Raw genomic sequence first — 20,148 nt, 5'->3', positions numbered from 1 at the left:
GATAGATATGCAAATTATGTCCTGTGTCCCACTGGTAGTGATTTAATTAACTGCCCCTCCCCCACAAAACCTCCATCTGTCTCCATTTGCATTCCTTTTTTCCACATACATTTGTGCTGTTTTGACTTTTACTTTGAACTGGTTATAACATCTACCTAGTTCTTTTATATCACATGAATAAAAAAAATCCTTTAACACAAATTTTTATATCTTAGGAGTCCTGATTCTTAGCTTTCGAAACAAAGGTGTCTTTTTAACAGATGACTGAATGTGAGGTTGAGGCCCTCATTAGAAGGTTTAAGTTAGGTGGAAATCCAGACTTTGCTGCTGGGTCTACTTCTGGAATAATTCTAAGTCCTGGGCTGCAAACTCCAATTACCTCCTTATTTTCCTGAATCCAGGGCTCGACCTGTCTGCTTCCTCCCCTGGAGCTTCTACCTTCTATTACTTCAGAGGCGGGTTTTCCTCCCCAATAGACCCACTATGGACAGAACGCAGTTTCACAGTTTATCCTCTATCCTCCCACTCCTGAAAGAAACCCTCCCCTATTTTGAGAATTTCAAAGAGTTTTTACAGCTAACAACAACGAGAAAAACACAGGGGGTAAAATGACCTACCAAAGGAAAGTCACAAAGTTTCAAATCAGATCAAACGGGGAAAAGGCCATTTCTGGTTTTCATTAGCATGTAAATGGTAGTAGGTCCTAGCCTTCTACCATCGACATTTTTCCACAACTATCTTACTCCTCCTCTCTCCGTGATGCAGCTTCCTTCTCCTCCCCGCCCTCAACCCTATCATGAAACACTAGGAAAGACAAAAGCCACAATGGGTGAGAAAGGTGGGTCTTTTCAGTACACAAAGAACTAAAGTGAGGTTCATCTACATTTCAGAGGAAACCTCAGATACTCTTTTCTCTTTTTACAAAGAAAGGTTATCTTTGAAGAGTTCCTCTGGAATATTTGCTGAGCTCAAACAGAGACCTTCAGGATGAGGCCCTGGGGTTAAAGCCAAAAGACACAGAGTATTTATATTTTCTTTACTTAGTGTGTATGTTGGGGGAGGTTGAGAACTAAGATTTGGGGGAGTGGAAGGTAGGGAGCAGGGGGAAAAGCCATAGGGAGGGCATTCAATCTTTTTTCCCACCCCCTAATTTCACAGAATCAGCCCTCTGAAAAAGTGAGATATGGTGAGAAGAGAGACCTAAGCAAAACAGAAGCAGGGGGTAGTTACAGGAGTTATTAATAGCAGGAAGAACTTCTTTTTAGTCTCAGAAATTATATATTCTTACATAAAATTCTTATATAAAAAGATGAACCTGCACAATACCTTATATGGTTAAGAAATGAAAAATGGGTGATTAATGGGATCTTGTGGTATAATATAGGTCTCTTTTAGCTATTTTATTTCATTATTATATTACATGTAACATAAGAGTTTCCACTTATCCTTGATTCATACCGGGTAAGAATAAAGAATAGAACTATGTTTCTCAAAAATATAAAATGTGAAGTTTCCAAAGTTGGATAAGGTTTTCATATTTCTTTTTTTTTATTATGTTAATCACCATACATTACATCATTAGTTTTTGATGTAGTGTTCCATGATTCATTGTTTGTGTATAACACCCAGTGCTCCATTCAACATGTGCCCTCTTTAATACCCACCACCAGGCTAACCCATCCTCCCACCCCCCTCCCCTCTAGAACCCTCAGTTTGTTTTTCAGAGTCCATAGTCTCTCATGGTTCATCTCCCCCTCTGATTTCCCCGCCTTCATTCTTCCTCTCCTGCTATCATATTTCTTATATTCACTATAGAATATATATTAGTGAAATATTTAGAATATGTTTAGAATATGTATAGGATGTATATTCTGTGCACTGCTAAGTACTATATAGGTCAGTGCTGTCCAACAGAAACATAATGTGAATCACATATAACTTTAAATTTACTTTTTTAAAGTTTGTTTATTTATCTATTTATCTATTTAAGTAATCTCTACATCCAACGTGGGGCTCAAACTCACAAGCCCAAGATCAAGAGCTGCACACTCTTCTGATTGAACCAGCCAGGTGCCCCAGTATAATTTTAAATTTTCTAGTAGCCACTTTAAAAAATGACTAAAGAAGTATGTAACATCTATTTTAATCATATTTCCCTAGCCCAATATATATCCAAAATATTATCACTTAAATATGTAATCAATATAGAAACTTTAGATAATTTTATACCAAGTCTTTGAAATACAGTATATATTTTACACTTACAGCACATTTCAAGTGCTATACAGTCACATGTGGGTACCATATTGGACAGTGCTAACCTAACTGATGTGGGAAACAAAGGCAAAAGAAAAAAATTAAATTTCCTTACTGCCTACAGTCCACTGACAAGTCCTTGAAACAGAGTGACCTTCCTTGCAGAGCTTAGATGCCTCATGTTGACACTTTGCTAAAGGCAAATGGCAATCTTATCCCGACCCCCCAGGATCCTGTAAGTCTTCTTTAACATATAAAAATTCCTTTGAAAACTTCCTTTCCCTCTACCCCCACCCCCACGATACTCAGCAATCACCCTCCAAGCATATGGCCCACTGATACATATCTGAAGGGTCTCAGGACTGAGTTTTTACCACACAGTAATAAATGACCTTTTCCTACAATAGCTAGCCCCCTCAGGATCCTGGAAACCTTGTTTCCAAAATTCCTTAGAGGCTTGTGCTGTCCCTAACCCCCTCCCAACTTGAAAGTATATAATCAGTCACCCATCACAACCCCAGTGCAGCTCTTTCTGCCCAAGGGTCCTGTCCACATGCTTTAATAAAACCACCTTTTTACACCAAAGATGTCTCAAGAATTCTTTCTTGGCCATGGCTCTGAACCCCAACCATTTCCTACATCATAATGATGATTTTTTTAAGATCTACTAGCAGCATAGTATCATATAAAAAATACTGAACTTAGAATCTACGAACTTGGGCCTTATCAGTTAAGAGCTATGTGAGTGATCTTGGTCTTGTTTGTTTTATTAATTTCTAGGCCTCTGTATCCTTAAAAAAGAGTTTAGAACAAATAACTTATGCCTTGGAAAACAGCCCCAACGTTATGAAATAAACAAGTATATTCCAGTGTACTTATGATTATCTGTTAATAAACTCAGGATAAGCACCACATTAGACAGAGAAACATTGGTTATATTTTACAAACACACTAAAATATAAGAAACTGCTAATCATTCTATAATTTTCTTTCTCCAGATTTCCAGTTAGAGGGAAGTAACTTCTTCTGAAAGACAGAACAAGTAACCAAATTAATTTAAAGTGATTTTTAAAAAGTTTAAAACATGATTTGGAGAATATAACATCACTAAATGTACAGTTCAAACTCACCAAATATTTACTGAGCACATTAAAAGATGAGTGGGACTGGGTGGTTTTTTCCATGTAGGTGCTTATAATCCAGTAGGAGGAATAAAATATTACAGTTTGAGTACAAGGACATGCCTTATTTAACTACTGATCCCCACCCAGTGCCAGCAACAAGAGTGTCTGATGGAATGCAATACAAAAAATACAAAACTGTACTATAAAAGCTATAAGAAAGAAAAAAATTGCGTAAGTTAAAGAGAAAGCACATCCAGTAAGGGGTGGGAGATGGAGGTGGGAAAGGGGAATAAGAAAAGGGAGCAGGAAAGAGTTAATGTTTAAACTGTATTCTAAAGGCTAGGTTGTAGTTCTTGGCAGGAATAAGGATGAGAAAGGGAACAACATGAGTAAGGTTGTAGATGAAAGAAAATACAGAAGCCTGGGGATAAGAGCAGGACAAAGAGTTGGGACATAGTAAAATAAAGCTAGGTCAGTGCTTCAGTGATGTGTTTATATTGTGAAGAACTTTGTTTGTTGTTGTTGTTTGTTTAGATTTTATTTTTAAGTAATCTCCACACTCAGCGTGGGGCTTGAACTCACAACCCCAAGATCAAGAGCTGCATGTTCTACCAACTGAGCCACAACCAGGTGCCCCTGTGAAGAACTCTGAATATCAGTTGAGAAGAGTATCTCTTAAGCAGAGGCCCTTCAAGATGTTTGCATAAAGAGTATTTTGGATTTAGAAAAATGTCACAGAACAAAGGGTCTTGGTATTAAGACTGTGTGCATATATATATTTTTATACAATGGTTTAGACCATGCGTTAATAAATGTTTTCTGTAAATGGACAAATAGAAAATATGTTTAGACTCTGGGGGCCTTATGGTCTCCATTACAAATATTTAATTTTACTATTGCAGCTGAAGAGCAGTTACAGACGATACATAAATGAATGAATACAACTGTGTTCAAATAAAACTTGTTCATTCACTTACAGGTATAATGACCTTGTAAGCTAATGTTACTTAATGTCTCTAAAATCTCAGTTTCTTTGATCTACAAAATGGGGATAATTGTTCCTGCTTCAAAGAGTTTCAGTGAGGATTAAATGGGACGAATGAAAAGCACTTAGTAGAGTGACAAACTCTGGCCTTAGTACTTATGAAAAACATTGTGATGATGATACTTATTACCTGAGTCTGGTAATAGAAGGCATTAAAAACTTCTAGGAAGCAAATGAATCTGAAAATCTTGTTCTTCACTGTACTGATTCTCTATAATATAATCTTTTATGTCAATAAAAGATTCCCTTTTTTGTCAAGGGAAATGATGGTCATGACTTTAAAAAAAAAAAAAACCAAAAACATTTAAAAGTGGGTGCCTGGGCGGCTCAGCTGGTTAAGCAACTGCCTTCCCCTCAGGTCATGATCCTGGAGTCCCGGGATCTAGTCCCCACCATCCCACCGGGCTCCCTGCTGAGCGGGGAGTCTGCTTCTCCCTCTAACCCTAACCCCCTCTCATTCTCTCTCATCCTGTCTCCCAAATACATAAATAAAAAATAAATCATAAAAAGATAAAAATAAAACCATTTAAAAGTAAGGAAAACAAGGAACCTAAGAAGGGGATGAAAGGTGTAAGTTGTTCATTTTCAGAATAGTCCCTGAGTATACGAACTATCTTTTTTTTGAGGCAGCTTTACCCCAACCTCCTGTTTCTTGACACTACTGAAAGGCAAACATTTAATACTCCTAAATGGATAACTTTTGCCAGATTTTTTGTTTATTATCAACACAGAATCATCTATATCAACAAAAACATTTTCCCTCTAGAGAATATAATAAGTTACTGGGCTACAAAGTAAAGAAATAAAAATATACGTGGGCCCATGAGCTTAATATCCTTAAGTCTATAGTTTTTGAGTATTAACCAATCCAATTTCTCATTTCAAAGAGGAAGAGACATGTTTATCAAAGGTTAAGTATAGTGAAACGTGACTTGCTCAAGATCTATAAAGCAGACAGTTATGGAATGAGAACCCTAGTTACTAGTCTCTGAATCCAATAGTTGTTACATATTAGTAACTTCTAAACCATTTTTTTCTAATGCTTTCACTAACCAGAACATTGGTTCACCCAACCTTCAACAGCATTAGCTCACAACAAAATGATGTTAGGTGTCGGGGGAGAGGGAAACCTTTTGAATGTCCCCATCCTATCCACCTACCCAAAAGAGGCAAATCAGAATGGATAAGATGTGGGTAATTTGGAAAAGATCTTCCACCCCATGATTCTGTACCATTTCAATGATATGCTTAGCCTCACTGCCTCAGTAACTAGAGAAACAGGACTTTATACATAAAGTCTCTTTACATATAATGATCTATAATGCTGAATGTTAAATAAATGAGGCAGATCACAAGTATTATGTGAATTCAAGGGTGGAATAATCAGTGAGAACTCTCCCAGGAATGAGACTGGCTTCAAATTCTTGAGTAGAGGAATGTATTTTAGAAAGTAATTTTACCACATATCCCATGTCCATTATGTAGGTATTATGCTTGGTGCTGGGGATAAGGCAGTGACTAACATGTAGGTTAAAATTCCTGATCCACTGTTAGCCTATAGTATTGTAAGATACTGTCCATTAAGCTTTTTCAAGTTATACTGTCTATTGACTTTGATAATGCTCCTCAGTTTTCTTTCCCAGGGAGGCAGAAATTTCAACAGCAGCAGTGGCTAGTTCACACCTGCAATTCACATAGCAACTGTAGTCATGCAGTCCTGGTGACCACTTAGACATTAACCAGAGATTTAACAATTTAATTAGATTTCCTGTTATTAAACTCACATTGCAGGCCTCAAATGAATAATTTTCAAGGTGTCAGACATGAAATATGGTAGGCTGCAAAGATGGAAAACATTAATAGAACTGTTTTTGATAAGCTATATTACAGTTTAATTAAAAAACAATTTAATTTAAATCAAATTAATATTTTAAAGACTATGACCACTTTGAGAATAATTATGTAATTAAGAAATTTCGAAACTGCCAAGAACATGTTTTAATAAGGAGCTTCACTTACAAAATTTTTTTTTAGATTTTAAAGTCTAAAAAGAATAGGATAAACTTATATACAATTATAACGTAACTATGTTCTTACTTAACTATGTTCTAAACACTTCTATTAACTAATTCAATCCTCATAACAATGCCCATTGTACACAGGAGAAAATGGAAACACAAAGACATACAAATAGTAAAAGACCAACATGGATCCAAGCCCAGGCAGTTTGGCTTCACACTCTTAATCATAAGCTATAAAAAGTAAAATATTTAAAAAGCAAGTATCTTAGATAATAACCTTTATGGAGCTTTCACATTTATATGTCAAATATGTTATATAACACTAATAGTCTTTTATATTTACATATTGCCTTAAAGTAAAAATATACTTAAATAGACACTATCTCATATAATTTAGATTCAAATTCAACTGACCATTTAGAACAGAAGAATGCATTAGGTACAAACATACAGCAGTGCTTGTAAATCCATGAGGGAAAAATAGCAGAAATATCAGATGGAGAGAGGAAAGGGTCAGAACAAACAGTAAGTATCTATTTTGTATCAGGTACTAGACTAGGTACACTATGAGTTAAGTATCATGACTTCAACAATGAGAAAACATTAAGTCCATTATGAAATTAATCCAAAATCATGTAGCTTCCAAGGAGCATAATAAGGATCAGAATTCAGACTGGACTGACTCCAAAGCCTCTCTTCACTACCATGTTGCATGGCTTAATAGAAAATGAGAAAAAAAAATTTGTATTTTTGTTGATAGGAATATCAATATAAACAACAGTTTTAGGTGGCTATCTCAAAAACTAATACTCTCTTAGGCTGCATTAATCTAATTATAGCTTTGAGATTATGCTTGGTACTATACCCACCATATCTAGAAAAGTGGCCCACAGACATCTAGGCTTACATGAAATTTTAAGGTACTTTAAGGAACTGTAAGGTAATTTAAGGAAAATTTAAGAATAAGGTAATGGTAACTATTTTCCAAATAAAGAGCTATTACATAGAATTATAGACTTGAGATTTTGGATCAAAGTAAAAAGAAACAGAGGTCTCAAAACTGGAATAGGCTGCTTTATGAGACATTCAAATACAGTTTAAAAACAATGTATTAGTGATTTTGCAGAGGGAGCCATGAACAAGGTAGGAGCAGAAGTAGTTTTACTCCCTGCCTCTACTTCTAATTAGAGCATTTTGGCTTTTACATGTTATGTGGGCATTCCATTTTAGATTTTTTTTGGAGGGGGGAGGTGTTCTGGTAGTATAAAAAAAATCTAAAAACCACTGGATTTTAGACTACAGGATTTCTTTCAACTCAAATTCTATATTCCTGACTGGTTTTGATTAAGGTCAAGAACATAAAATCCTATCTTGATTTCATTTGTCAAAGCAAAACAAAAACAGACCAAACATACCATTTTTTTCTGCAAAGGCAGCTGCATCTTCTTTAGTACTGAAGGTTAGAACCATGTTGGACAAGGGATCAGCCCTGTAAGAAACAATTTTTTTTCCAGGATTTAACATTAAGCTTTGGGTAAAAAAAAATAAAAGCATAAAGTAAAATGTTCAGAAAATAAATAGCTGCTATAGTATCAGATAAGTATACTACTGATGAAATACCTTATTTTAAAACTGTTAACTTTTTGAATATCTTTTCCTGTGTTAACCTGAGTTTATTCTAACCTGTACTGTCAAATTTAAAAATCTGTAACTGCAAAGACATTCAGCAATTTTTAGTCCTTAATAAAATCATTTATTCAACTCTTAAAAATTAAATTGAATTAAAAAAAAATCCCAACAGAATTCTCAAATGGACCTTACAAATTTAATATCAAGAAATTTACTGGTGAGTGCAATTGTTGGTACCATCATTACCCCAAAAAATAGATGGCAATAACATCTAAATGAACCTTCCATCATTACAGACAATAATTAAGCATAATGGCCCCATGAAAAAATTAAGCTCCAAGAATTAACATCTAATTGAGTTCTTCAATCTAGGATAGTGATAATGTTTACAAGTCTACACAGAACCTTCACAAAATGCACAAAATATCACATAATTTCAGAAATATCACTTTTACTAGTACATTTATAAAAAGGTAAAAACACTGTTTGCTACAAATGTTTATTATGAATCTCTCAAAGGCAAATATAGGTACATTCTGTGAAATATCGTTTAGAAATGTTAAAGTAAAAAAGTAAGATTTAGGAAGTAATATGGATAATGGAAAGATACGAGATATACACAGGTGAGAATATACAGGAAGTAGCCCTCACTGAAATGAAGATCTACAAATTATTGCTACTGAAGTTTTAGTCCTCTACTATGGTTACTGTTCTGGGGCTGCTATGAGATCCCTATAAATGATATGTATTCCTACCATACTCCCTCCCCCACCTTGTAAGAAAAAGCTTCACATTGGTTAGCTGCATTAGTACCAGTAACAAATAATTTTATATTGATCCCTCCTTTTCAAAGCACACATGATTTCTCAGTTGATAGTTTATACTGAGAACAGAAATGTCAACATAAATACAATCCAGTAATTTTTTTTTTTTTTAAAGATTTTATTTATTTGACAGCACAAGCAGGGAGAGCGGCAGGCAGAGGGAGAGGGAGAAAGCAGGCTCCCCGCTGAGCAAGGAGCCTAAAGTGGGGCTCAATCCCAGGACCCTGGGATCATGACCCAAGCCAAAGGCAGAGGCTTAACTGAGCCCCTCCCAGGTGCCCCCAGTATTCTTAAAGATTTATTTGAGAGAGAGGGAATGAACAGAAGGATCAGAGGGTGAGGAAGAGAGAATCTCCAGCAGACTCCCCACTGAGCACAGAGCCGGACGCAAGGCTGGATCCCACAACCCTGAGATCAGGAGGGAGCTGAAACTCAGAGTCAGATGATTGTGCCACCCAGGAGACCCTGATCGCATAATTTGGTGAGTGTTGATATTCATGTTAACTTAGTTGAGAACAGGAAACAAAACAGAAAAACTGTAGGAAAAACTCAGGAGCCAAGAGCTCTATAATCTGCAAAGGTGGTACAGCCTTTATTATTCTCACTTTATTTAGGAAGAATTACATAGGTTGAACAGTAACAACCTGCATCAATAAGCCACCATTTTCCCAGCCACTTCATTTCTATCCTTCTCATTCTTCATCTCCTATATGTTGAAGTTCTTTTCTAAGTATGTTGCCACAACCAGCTTTCACCCTTTCTTATCCTTCCCCCAAACTCTACTATACTTTCCTAACTAATCTTTCCTCCTCCTCGACTCCAATCTACCCTTCACCATGTTGCCAGATTAATTTTCCTAAAGTTCAACTCTCAAACTCACTGTCCAACTTTAAAACTTAAAATAGTTTCCATTGTCTACCAAATGAATTTCAAAATCTACACTTTAGCATTCAAGCACTTCTACAATATGATCAGAACCCACTTTCCAGTCTTCTTTTTAATTTTCCCCCTTGGAGGTAACCAACTAGTCAAACAGATTGCTAAACGTTCCTCTAAATGTAGCCTATATGTTCCCACCAGCTCAATCTGTTCCTTCCACTAGGAATATAGAGAGAGGCCACTATATCAGCATATAGAAGTCCACCCCAACCATCTCTCATGGTTTACAATGAATACCAATCTTTTCCATGAAGTCTTTTACATCTTACCCTCCTCCACCTATAAATAATCTCTCTTTTCAATCTTTACTAAATATAATTTGTACTTATACTTTTAAACTTTATTTGCTCAATTCCCAATTACTGAGGTTCCAATTTGGGTAATGGCAGATTTACCTACCATTAAAATCAGATTTATCTGCCTAACAACTGTAGATAATAAAAAAGCCCAACTGTTTGAAGGGAACAGAGTGACCAAAAGCAGGAATGAAAATGGAGAGGAATCAACTTTTCAAAGAAGGGAACCACAATGGATTAGATCCAGTTGATAGTTTTTCCCCTAAAGGTACTCTCTGGTCCAGACATTAGGACCATCAAGAACTCAAGCAGAAAGCCACAGTCTTATCAGCACAAGGAATCTGGAGATGGGAGTCTAGGATTGCCAGAGCAGCTGGGAAGTTAGGGGAGGAAACAGTGAAAAGGAGGAATCTGCAGAGGAGGGAATTTCTGAACTGCACACAAATGGCAAAGGCTCTAAAACAATAGCTGAGAAGGCTGAAAGAACTAAGCAGAGATTTCAGCAGCTGTTTCCTTGCTACAGGGGAGACTGAGTTTGGAGTCCCACAGAATTAGAAGGACTTGGTAAGAACCTTGTGCTTTTCACTGAAACCTCAAAAGGGCCATGCCTTTTTATTATTTTTTTATATTTTAAGTAGGCTCCACGCCCAGCATGGAGCCCAACCTGGGACTTGAACTCATGACCCTGAGATCAAGACCTGAGCTGATATCAAGAGTGAGACACTCAACTGAGTCACCCAGGTGCCCCCATGCCTTGTTATTTTTTAATACTATGTTCTAGGACTAAAACCAGGGTAAAACTGAAACAGACCCACCCCAACAAAGCATAAAATAAATCCTCCACAAATTCAAGGTAATCTATTCATAATTTAACTGTCTTCTAGAACAAAACTCCTCACATTACCAGTGTCATTAAGTGGATAGGCGTAAGGATAGAGAATTAATGGAATGATACTTTTTTCCTTCTCCTTTTTTTCAGAATGAAACTTCTTAATAGAATTGGCTTGATCAGGGGCTAATTAGCATATTAATATGAAGTCATAGGTTCACCAGAAGATATGTACAAGAATCTTCATTTTAGGGCGCCTGGGTGGCTCAGTTGTTGAGCATCTTCAGCTCAGGTCATGGTCCCTGGGTCCTGGGATCGAGCCCCACATCAGGCTTCCTGCTTCTCCCTCTCCCACTCCCCCTGCTTATGTTCCCTCTCTCGCTGTGTCTCTCTGTCAAATAAAATCTTAAAAAAAAAAAATCTTCACTTTAGTATTATGCATAATAACCCCAACTGAAAACTGTTATAAAGGACAACAGGCCCAAAATAGAGTCACTTGTACTTAGCCACACATCAGCAAATCAAGAGTTCACAAGACTTCACTTACCTAACTGCAATTTCAATTTCTCTCAGGAATGTAATCTTAAACTAGTCAATCTGGAATACCAATCACAGAGGTGAGATAATCTGCTCTTTCCTTGTCTTTGCCCCCTTTTGCCTTTCATTTTGCACAGCACGTAGAAGCTTCTTTCTGTTTGCTAGATGGAATGCTGCCGGATTCATGAATCACTGAACGAAGCCAATTTGATCTTTAAATTTCTGAGCTGAATTTTGTTTTTAACCAATTTAGTGGCAGCAGTGGGATCTGAAGCAACTTTCTGATGGCATTCAGAGACAATGAGCAACAGGTGTGGTACCCACAAACCCTTCTGAGTTCTTGGTCTTTTTCACCATTTCCAAGAGCCATGGGTAAGTTCCTCTTGATTCTGAACCCACTCTTTGCATCAATCCCAATCTAATTGGCTTACCAGTCAGTCCCATGTTGGGAGCTGCTGGCAGTTCATGCCACAATTCTGGGATCCTGGTTTAATTGGTGGAAACCCCCAGTCCTTGATTCTGTCCCAAGACCCATGTGGGAACTGTTAGTGGCCGTTGCAGTTTCCCACTGATGTGGAGCGTCCAGTTCCCGTCTGTTGGTGTTTGCTAGTTCAATCCTTTCCCCAGTCCAAGGTACCATGATGGAAACTATCGGTGGTACACACTGGACTATCCCATGGCCAGGACACAGTAACATCTCTAGGTTATTGCCAATATATTATTAAGGTATACATCCTTGTTCGTCTTTTGTTGTGTAAAGGTTAATGCATCCTGGAAGCTAAAAAGCTGCAAAAATTGGTGGGAATATGTTGAGCACTCAAAAGCTGCCAGAGCATTCACCACCTAATTCAAAGATTCCCATGTTAGTATAAGTTGGTTGCAGAATGGATTAGATTGACACTATATCACTGCAAACCTCAAGAAAATTTCTATGCAATGAGGTACACTGCAAAATCCCCAATACGGCAGCACATCCCTTTTAGGTATTAGTTTGGCTCTGAGAGACCCAAAGGCTTAGCTTGGGGAAAAAAAGAAGAGATCCTTAAATTCTAAAAAGTTAAGCATGCCACCTTCTGGCACACCTGCATATTTTGTCTAAGAACTATAGTCTCAGAAGTTATAAATATCTACAAAAATGTCAAAATTTTATTAGAGACAATCTAGAATTACAATGTCCATTATGGGAAACGTTCCAATTAGATGAGATCATTCATTTAAGAAATGCACTTGAAAACAAGGGTTCCTGAACTGAACAAACAGAATGGGATATGTGTTTTAATTGGTATTCAGAAGCTTGCAAAACGCATCAAATTGCTTCATTAAAAAATGAAGCAAAAGGCTAATGAAAAATTAAAGACACAAGAGGTACTTAAAGAAGACAATAAAACTGACATGATTCCTATTGCTCCACTCTAATCTTCCTTTGCCTGAGTATTCGACATTCTATTAATCCTGTATCTGAACTGCCTTTCCACTCTGAAGAGACTATTAAAAGGTTACGTTTTATGATAAAATCACCCGAAGCTATAGGATAACTCACTCCTTGGTCAAACACCAAGCTAAAAACCATAGTTAAAGAATTTCCTAAACCCAAGGAGGATCCCCAAAGTTTTCTGAAGAATTTATTAGAGTCATTATGAGGGCCTATGCCCACAGGCTGCCAGATCTTGTCAGTCTGTGCACAAGCTGGTGAGACTTGGTGAAGCCCAAAAATGGATGCAGGAAGCAGGACAGTGTAACTCCAAGGACCACATCCAAGATCCTTAACCTTCAACCTTTGTGGACTAGAAAAGGTCTACAGAACAGCCGACTGATCTTTAAAAGCCCATTCCTAGAATCTTCCCTGTTCACACTGATTGGTAAATTATTCAAAGATGAATCTGCCACAGACTTTAAGCCCACTTGGAAGTTCTCTTCCTATAGCATTCCGGGGCTCCATATAATAAACAAGGTCACCCAATTTGGTCTAGCTGTCCTATCTGTAAATGGATTATTTCCTGAGATTAGTGGATTGATAAACAAGCAAAAAACAGGATGGGAGACCACTGACCAAATTTGTGGTCATAGCTGAGCACTTTGAAAGGACTTGGGAACACCACCACAAACAAAAGTCTGCCAAGCTACCGGCCTTACAGCTACAATAGCTCCAAGGCCAGCCACCTAAAATAACACCTGGGTCCCCCACATCACACCCTCCTAGGGGTCCACAATCAAAACGTTGGCCCAAGGGTTGATGCTTCATTTGTAATCATCAGCTTCACTGGAAAAAAAGTATCCTCAAAGGTCCTATGCAAATCTGTCAACATCAGCTCAAGTGAAGTAGATGTTTCCTCCAGAAGTATCAGTAAAAAGCTTTAGCCAACCGAACAGGTAACCTTAACTTATTCCATCTACTAGAAAAACAACTTAGATCCAACTTCTTTTATAACTAGTGGTTTGTGTACCTGCTTCATGGCAGTAACTTTAAAATAGAAGTTAGAAGTTCTCCATTACATCTGTCTGTATGTCTACGTGTGTGTCTAAATATGTGTTGCAGATAGATTATTATTTTTTATCTCTAGATGGTATTGGTAAAATTAATTTGTAAAAGAGCTCTATTTAACTGGTTTAAAGAAAATTAAGCGCTTTTTTGAATCAAGGTATTCCTAAAATTCTCAGATATAAATAGAAACTAACCCAAATGCTTTTCATATTCATGTGATCTGGGAAAATATTCAACGTCAAAGCTAATCTAAGTTTGTTGGTTTAATTAAAATAGGTCTTTAGAGTTATAAATAGTGAATATAATGCAAACAACTTTTATTCTACTTGGGTTTAGTAGTCAAATATTCTTTGTCACATTATCTCTGTTACAGAACTTGTCAGCAAGAAAAATAACCTAATATGATGAATTTTCATAAGTTATCTAAATATAATTATTGAGAATGAGTTAATTAAAGATTTATTTATTTCAGAGCACACACATGCACAAGAGGGAGGTGGGGCAGAGGGAGAGATAAAATCCCAAGCAGACCCCTCACTGATTGTGGAGCCCTACGTGGGGCTCAATCTCATGACCCTTGGATCATGAATGGAGCCAAAACCAACAGTTGGACCCTTAACTTACTAAGCCACCCAGGTACCCTGAGAACAAGTGAATTAAACAGATGTAAGCAGGATAAAAGTTTTTGGATGAATTTTTAAAATAGTTTCCCCAAATCTTTTTGTTAACTTGAAACCTTAAAGTTGTGCTAAATTAAGTGATGGAGGATCATTAAATATATAGATCATTTACAAATAAGGTAAAAACCGAAACATTAATTATATAGGTTTTTACCTTATTTGTAAATGATCTATATATAGATCTATATATGTATTTGTAAATGATCTATATATAGATCTATATATGATCTATATATTTAATGATCTATATATATAATGAATATAGGTTTATCTGCTTTTGGCTTCCTTTTACAGAGGAACTAAAAGTATTTGGATCTATTAGTAAACATGTTTTGTGCCTGAAAAATTTTAATTTACTATGAGAAAACATGCATTTCCAGAAATAGTAAAAAGTATTTATGAGTCTGCCAATCCACAGAGTGCTAGGGTAAAACACAATTTATAACTGTTTACTTCTTTATTTTCATTAAAAATTAAGATTTTTACAGGTACTTATCTGGCTCAATCGGTAGGGCATGCAACTCTTGATCATGAGTTCAAGCCCCACGTTGGGCACGGAGCCGACTTTATTTTAAGGTTTCTAGAGTTAAAAATTCTAACATATGTAATTAAAGCCACTAAAGTTTGTGGAAAAGGAATCTTAGGACAGGAATATTAGGCATGGTCAAGACTGGCTAAGATCAGAATGAATTTAGGTGAATGTGTTTTATAGTAAGCTAGCATAGGGGCACGTGGGTGGCTCAGTTCATTATTAAGCATCTGACTCTTGATTCTGGCTCAGGTCATGATCTCAGAATCGTGAGATCTAGCCCTGTGTCAGGCTCCACGCTGAGGGTGAAGCCTGCTTAAGATTCTCTGCCTCTGTCCCTCCCCTACTCACATGCACGGAAGGAAGGAAGGGAGGGAGGGAGGGAGGGAGGGAGGAAGGAAGGAAGGAAGGAAGGAAGGAAGGAAGGAAGGAAGGAAGGAAGGAAGGAAGGAAGGAAAGAAAGAAAAAGAAAGAAAGAAAGGAAGGAAGGAAGAAAGAAAGAGAAAAAAGAAAGAAAAGAACGAGAAGGAAGGAAGAAAGAACAAGAAGGAAGGAAGGAAAGAGAAAGAAAGAAAGAAAGAAAGAAGTGCTAAATTAGAATGTGGTTTTCTGTTAAAAGGCCAAAGTTTTCTATACTATTGGTCTGGTTTTGATAAGAGACTAAAAAATTATTTTTCCTTTACCTTTTACAGCAATCTGCCTAGAAAACAAAGATTTTATCTTCTCAAAATAATTTCCTGTGTCTCATGTTGTTTTTATCAGGTCTCTGATTACTTAAGAACACTGAATCTTCCCTATTAAAACAGCTAAGGTTATTGTTTTACAATGATTTAACTTTTTATATTTGCCTTCCAAGTCTTTAATTGTCACTATGGTTAACTGGATAACTATTGTTTCACAGTAACCTATGATCCTACTTGACCCAGTGTTTTTTAACTTATGATATTTTTGATCAACTTCCCACAAATCAAACTCCAAATGAGTATTTTTGACCTTCAACTAAATTTAGGATTTTCTAGAGGATCCCTGGAAAATTGGAAAAGTTAAAGTAATTAGGCTTATTTGGTATGTTAAATGACAGGAGAAGCATTGTCAAATAAAATAATATTAAGCCTTCTTTACGTTGTATTTATATAGGTATGTATTATAAGTGTTCTAAAGATTATATGAAATTATTAGAAATCTGATGTCCTCGTATGTTATCATTCATAATTCCACCTATTATCTTAAAATGTTGTGTAACACAAAAACAACCAAATTCCTTGTCAATTCCATTATAAGGGACTGTTGTCAGATCTTTAACCACAGACATTTTTAACTCTTTTGTCATTCAGAGAGATGTTGTTTTACTCTGATACTTAAGTGTTACTGCAAAAGTGCTACATTTCCAAGGAGATTCATGGGAAGGATTTTGACAAGTACAGGTTTCTTTTTTTTAAGATTTTTCTTTTTTTAAGTAATCTCTATACCCAACATGGGGCTCAAACTTAGAACCCCAAGATCAAGAGCTGTATGCTCTACTGACTGAGCCAGCCAGGTGCCCTGACTAATAAAGGTTTCTGATAACTAAAATCATAAAACTGAACTGGGTAGGAATTTTCAGGACTATTAGAAAAAACTGAGTTCAAGAATTCATGACATGGTGGTTGGGGCACATGCGACTCTTAGGGCCGTTGAGTTTGAGCCCCATGTTGGGCATAGAGCCTACTTAAAAAAAAAGATTTAATAACATGGGACTGAATGAGGAAAATTTAATTTTTATCATTTCTTGTTTGAAATATTGCTGGTTTTTTAATGTTTTGTTTTTCCAGATTTGGCAAAACTTTTTATCTTAAACTATTTATGACTTATAATTTGGTGAAGTATGCCTTTGTAAATACGAAATTCTTGAGTATTTTTTTTTTCAGTAGGCTCCATGCCCAATGTGCTGCCAAAGCAGGACTTGAACAACCCTGACATCAAGACCTGAGCTGAGATCATGAGTTGGCTGCTTAACCAACTGAGCCACCCAGGCACCCAATAGTATTCTTTTCATAGTAATATAGTTAATTATTTACATAACTTAAATAAAAATCTGTTCTCCTTATAACAAGACACAACTGGAAATACTGGCCATATCACTGAGGCTTTGACTGGAATGGTTTTGCAAGATCTGATGGCCAGTCCCTTAGAAGCTTTTGAGAGGTCAAAGATTCCTTATGAAAAATTCCAGCAAAGCAGTCTTCAAAAAGAACTTATATGATCAGTCACTATTATCACTGCACTTTATATAAACAATCAGGCCAAGTTTACTGCAAACAAGTTAGTTTTACTGTGATTATCTTTGGTTTAAAAAAAAGTGGAGTTCATTGTAGAGAGTAAGATAATGTTTGCACCTTTTAAATGTTAGATTCTGGTCCTATTAACTATTTTTGAGGTTTTGTTATATGCCTGTAAACTGGACTAGATCCTGAATTTTTCTAGTTTCCTCAAATATCTGGCTACAACTCTCCAAAGTAATATTTTCAATTTCCTCCCACCCTTAGAATCACTAAGAACAAAGAATGCCCTTGAATCTCCTTGGAAGGGGCTATACCAATTCCTCCTCACCACCTAGATGGCAAACTGCAAGGATTAGAACCTCAGGCATATATTTCACAGCTTAAAAAGGCTCTGCTTAACATCTAATCCTGTGAAAACACTGGAAACCTTCAAATCAAATTGAAGAAGAGAAGTAGGTGACATTAATGTATGCTATTTCCTCTCAAGACATCAAGATTTCAGCCAAAGCCCTCTCTTTTTGTCATCAAAAACTCTAATCTATATACTAGAGACTCCTTGGTCCATTTCCCTGTCTTTTGTTAAAAACCTCAAAACTTGGGGAACTTTGCATCCAGGCTCTATATAAAGAAAGGGACACAGGCAAGGGTAACCAGAATAAAACTGCCTGTGTGGTCTACAGACCATTAAAATATTACTGGCTTCCATGTCTGTCACCTTTCCAGTCCAGAGCCACAGATTAAAATGGGAATTTTTAGGAGGCATTCAGGATTCACTTCCTTTGGCAGGACTCTACTTCCCTGGTCAACACCACCTGCTATGGATTACCACTTCTGAGGAAGTTGAAACTCAGTTATGTAAGATCACTAAGAAAGCCACTTGGTGTAAAAAGGTGACTCCTTCCATGGAGTCTTTCTTTGACTTAATTGATTTTGATTGGTTTGAGTCTTGGACACCATGGTTTTAAAATCCAATCCAAACACTGGGAATTATCTAGCTTATTATAATCACACTAGTCTTCCCTAGCATGCCTTATTCTCTAAGGCTTTAAATGCATGTTCGTAGCCTCTACCCACTGAAGCAAATGATCTCCCTAAGACTGAAACATCAAAAAGAATGACCAACTTAAAAATTATAAAACTGAAGCCAGGGTCTGTCAAAGAGATCAAGACCTATGAATACCCCACAAAGGATCAACAAAAGCTGTGAGAACTTCAAAGTGGTAGCTGGGAGTAATGCTAATGCCTTAAATTTTAATCATATCTCTCAGTTAAGCTAAGAGTCTAATCCAAATTGGGGGGGGAGTGAGGATTGTTAAAAAAAAAAATTAAAATCGGCCTAAAATGGAGTCACTTATGCTAAGCCTCTCATCAACAAAGCAAGACTTCATACTTAACCTAAGTGTAGTTTCAACCTCTCCCAGAACTGTAATCTTAAACTAGTCAATCCTAGAATTTCCTAGTCAACAATAGTGAGGTAATCCACCCAACAGACCCCTTCTGTCCCCAAGAAAGATGATGTGATCTGTGTTTTCCTTCTTGTCTCTACCCCTTCTGCCAATAAAAGTCTTCCATTCTGGGGGTGCCTGGCTGGCTCCAGTCAGTAGAAATGTGACTGACTTTTGATTGTAGGGTTGCTGAGTTCAAGTGCCATGCCGGGTGTAGAGACTACCTAAAAATAAAATTAAACAAACAAGCCCAAGTCTTCCATTTTGTATAGTTCTTTAGAGCTCCTTTCTATTAGCTAAATGGGATCCTGCCTGATTCATAAATTGCTGAATAAAGCCAATTTGATTGTTAACTTATTAACAAAACTACCCAAATGCCATCAATAAATAGTACAATGGGTGAGTCTTGCATATAGAAGAAAACATTAAAATCTCATGTGACTGAAAGAGTAATTATGACATTTCACAGGTGCCTGGGTGGCTCAGTCAGTTAAGCATCTGCCTTCAGCTCAGGTCATGATCCCAGGTCCTGGAATCAAGCCCTTCCCTATGTCGGACTCCCTGCTCAGAGGGGAGTCTGCTTCTCCCTCTCCCTCAGCTGCTCCCCCTGCTCGTGCTTGCTCTCACTCTCTTAAATAAATAAAATAAAATAAAAGAGTAATCATGACATTTCAAACACTGAGTATGGACACCTAAAAAACTGTGCCTATATTTTGCCAAATAAAATATGATTCTATTTACTTTTTTAAAGATTTGTATTTATTTGAGAGAGACAGCACGTGCAAGTAAGCATGAGTGGAGACAGAGGGAGAAGCAGACTCCCTGCTGAGCAGGGAGCCTAACATGGGGCTCAATCCCAGGACTCTGGGACCATGACCAGAGCCAAAGGTAGGGGCTGAACCAACTAAGCCACCCAGGCGCCCCTATAATTCTATTTAAATTGCAGCATGGCAGACGTTTTAAACAAAAACTCTCCCAGGTACTTTGATAAGAAAAGATGTTAAATATCATACTTTTCTAAAATTAGACATAATTAAAATGGATAACCACTTTCAACTGCAGACTGGACACAAAGTGTTCCAGGAGTCTCAAAAAGACTGATAATTTTCTAGCTTATCTGGTTATTTTCTCTAGTAGCAGCAGCTTTTTTTTTTTTTTAAGATTTTATTTATTTATTTAATTGAGGGAAAGAGAGAGACAGCGAGAGGGAACACAAGCAGGGGGAGTGGGAGAGGGAGAAGCAGGCTTCCC

The 20,148-nt window shown here is 36.9% G+C and overlaps 1 protein-coding gene across 1 annotated transcript in view; it reads right to left on the bottom strand.

Moving 5' to 3' along the window:
• Nucleotides 1–20,148, bottom strand: part of LOC118006809 (NADH dehydrogenase [ubiquinone] iron-sulfur protein 4, mitochondrial) — a 117,362-nt gene that overhangs the window by 13,154 nt on the left and 84,060 nt on the right. Inside the window, exon 4 of the mRNA XM_034999610.1 lies at nucleotides 7,862–7,935. Within this exon, the coding sequence (XP_034855501.1) occupies nucleotides 7,862–7,935 (74 nt within the window). The remainder of the gene's footprint in view (nucleotides 1–7,861; nucleotides 7,936–20,148) is intronic.

Source organism: Mirounga leonina, unplaced genomic scaffold (genome assembly GCF_011800145.1).
Source record: "Mirounga leonina isolate KUSES-001 unplaced genomic scaffold, KU_Mleo_1.0 Mir_99, whole genome shotgun sequence".
NCBI lineage: Eukaryota > Metazoa > Chordata > Mammalia > Carnivora > Phocidae > Mirounga > Mirounga leonina.
Note: the sequence above shows the minus strand (reverse complement) of the source record. Positions and strands in the feature narration are given on the sequence as shown.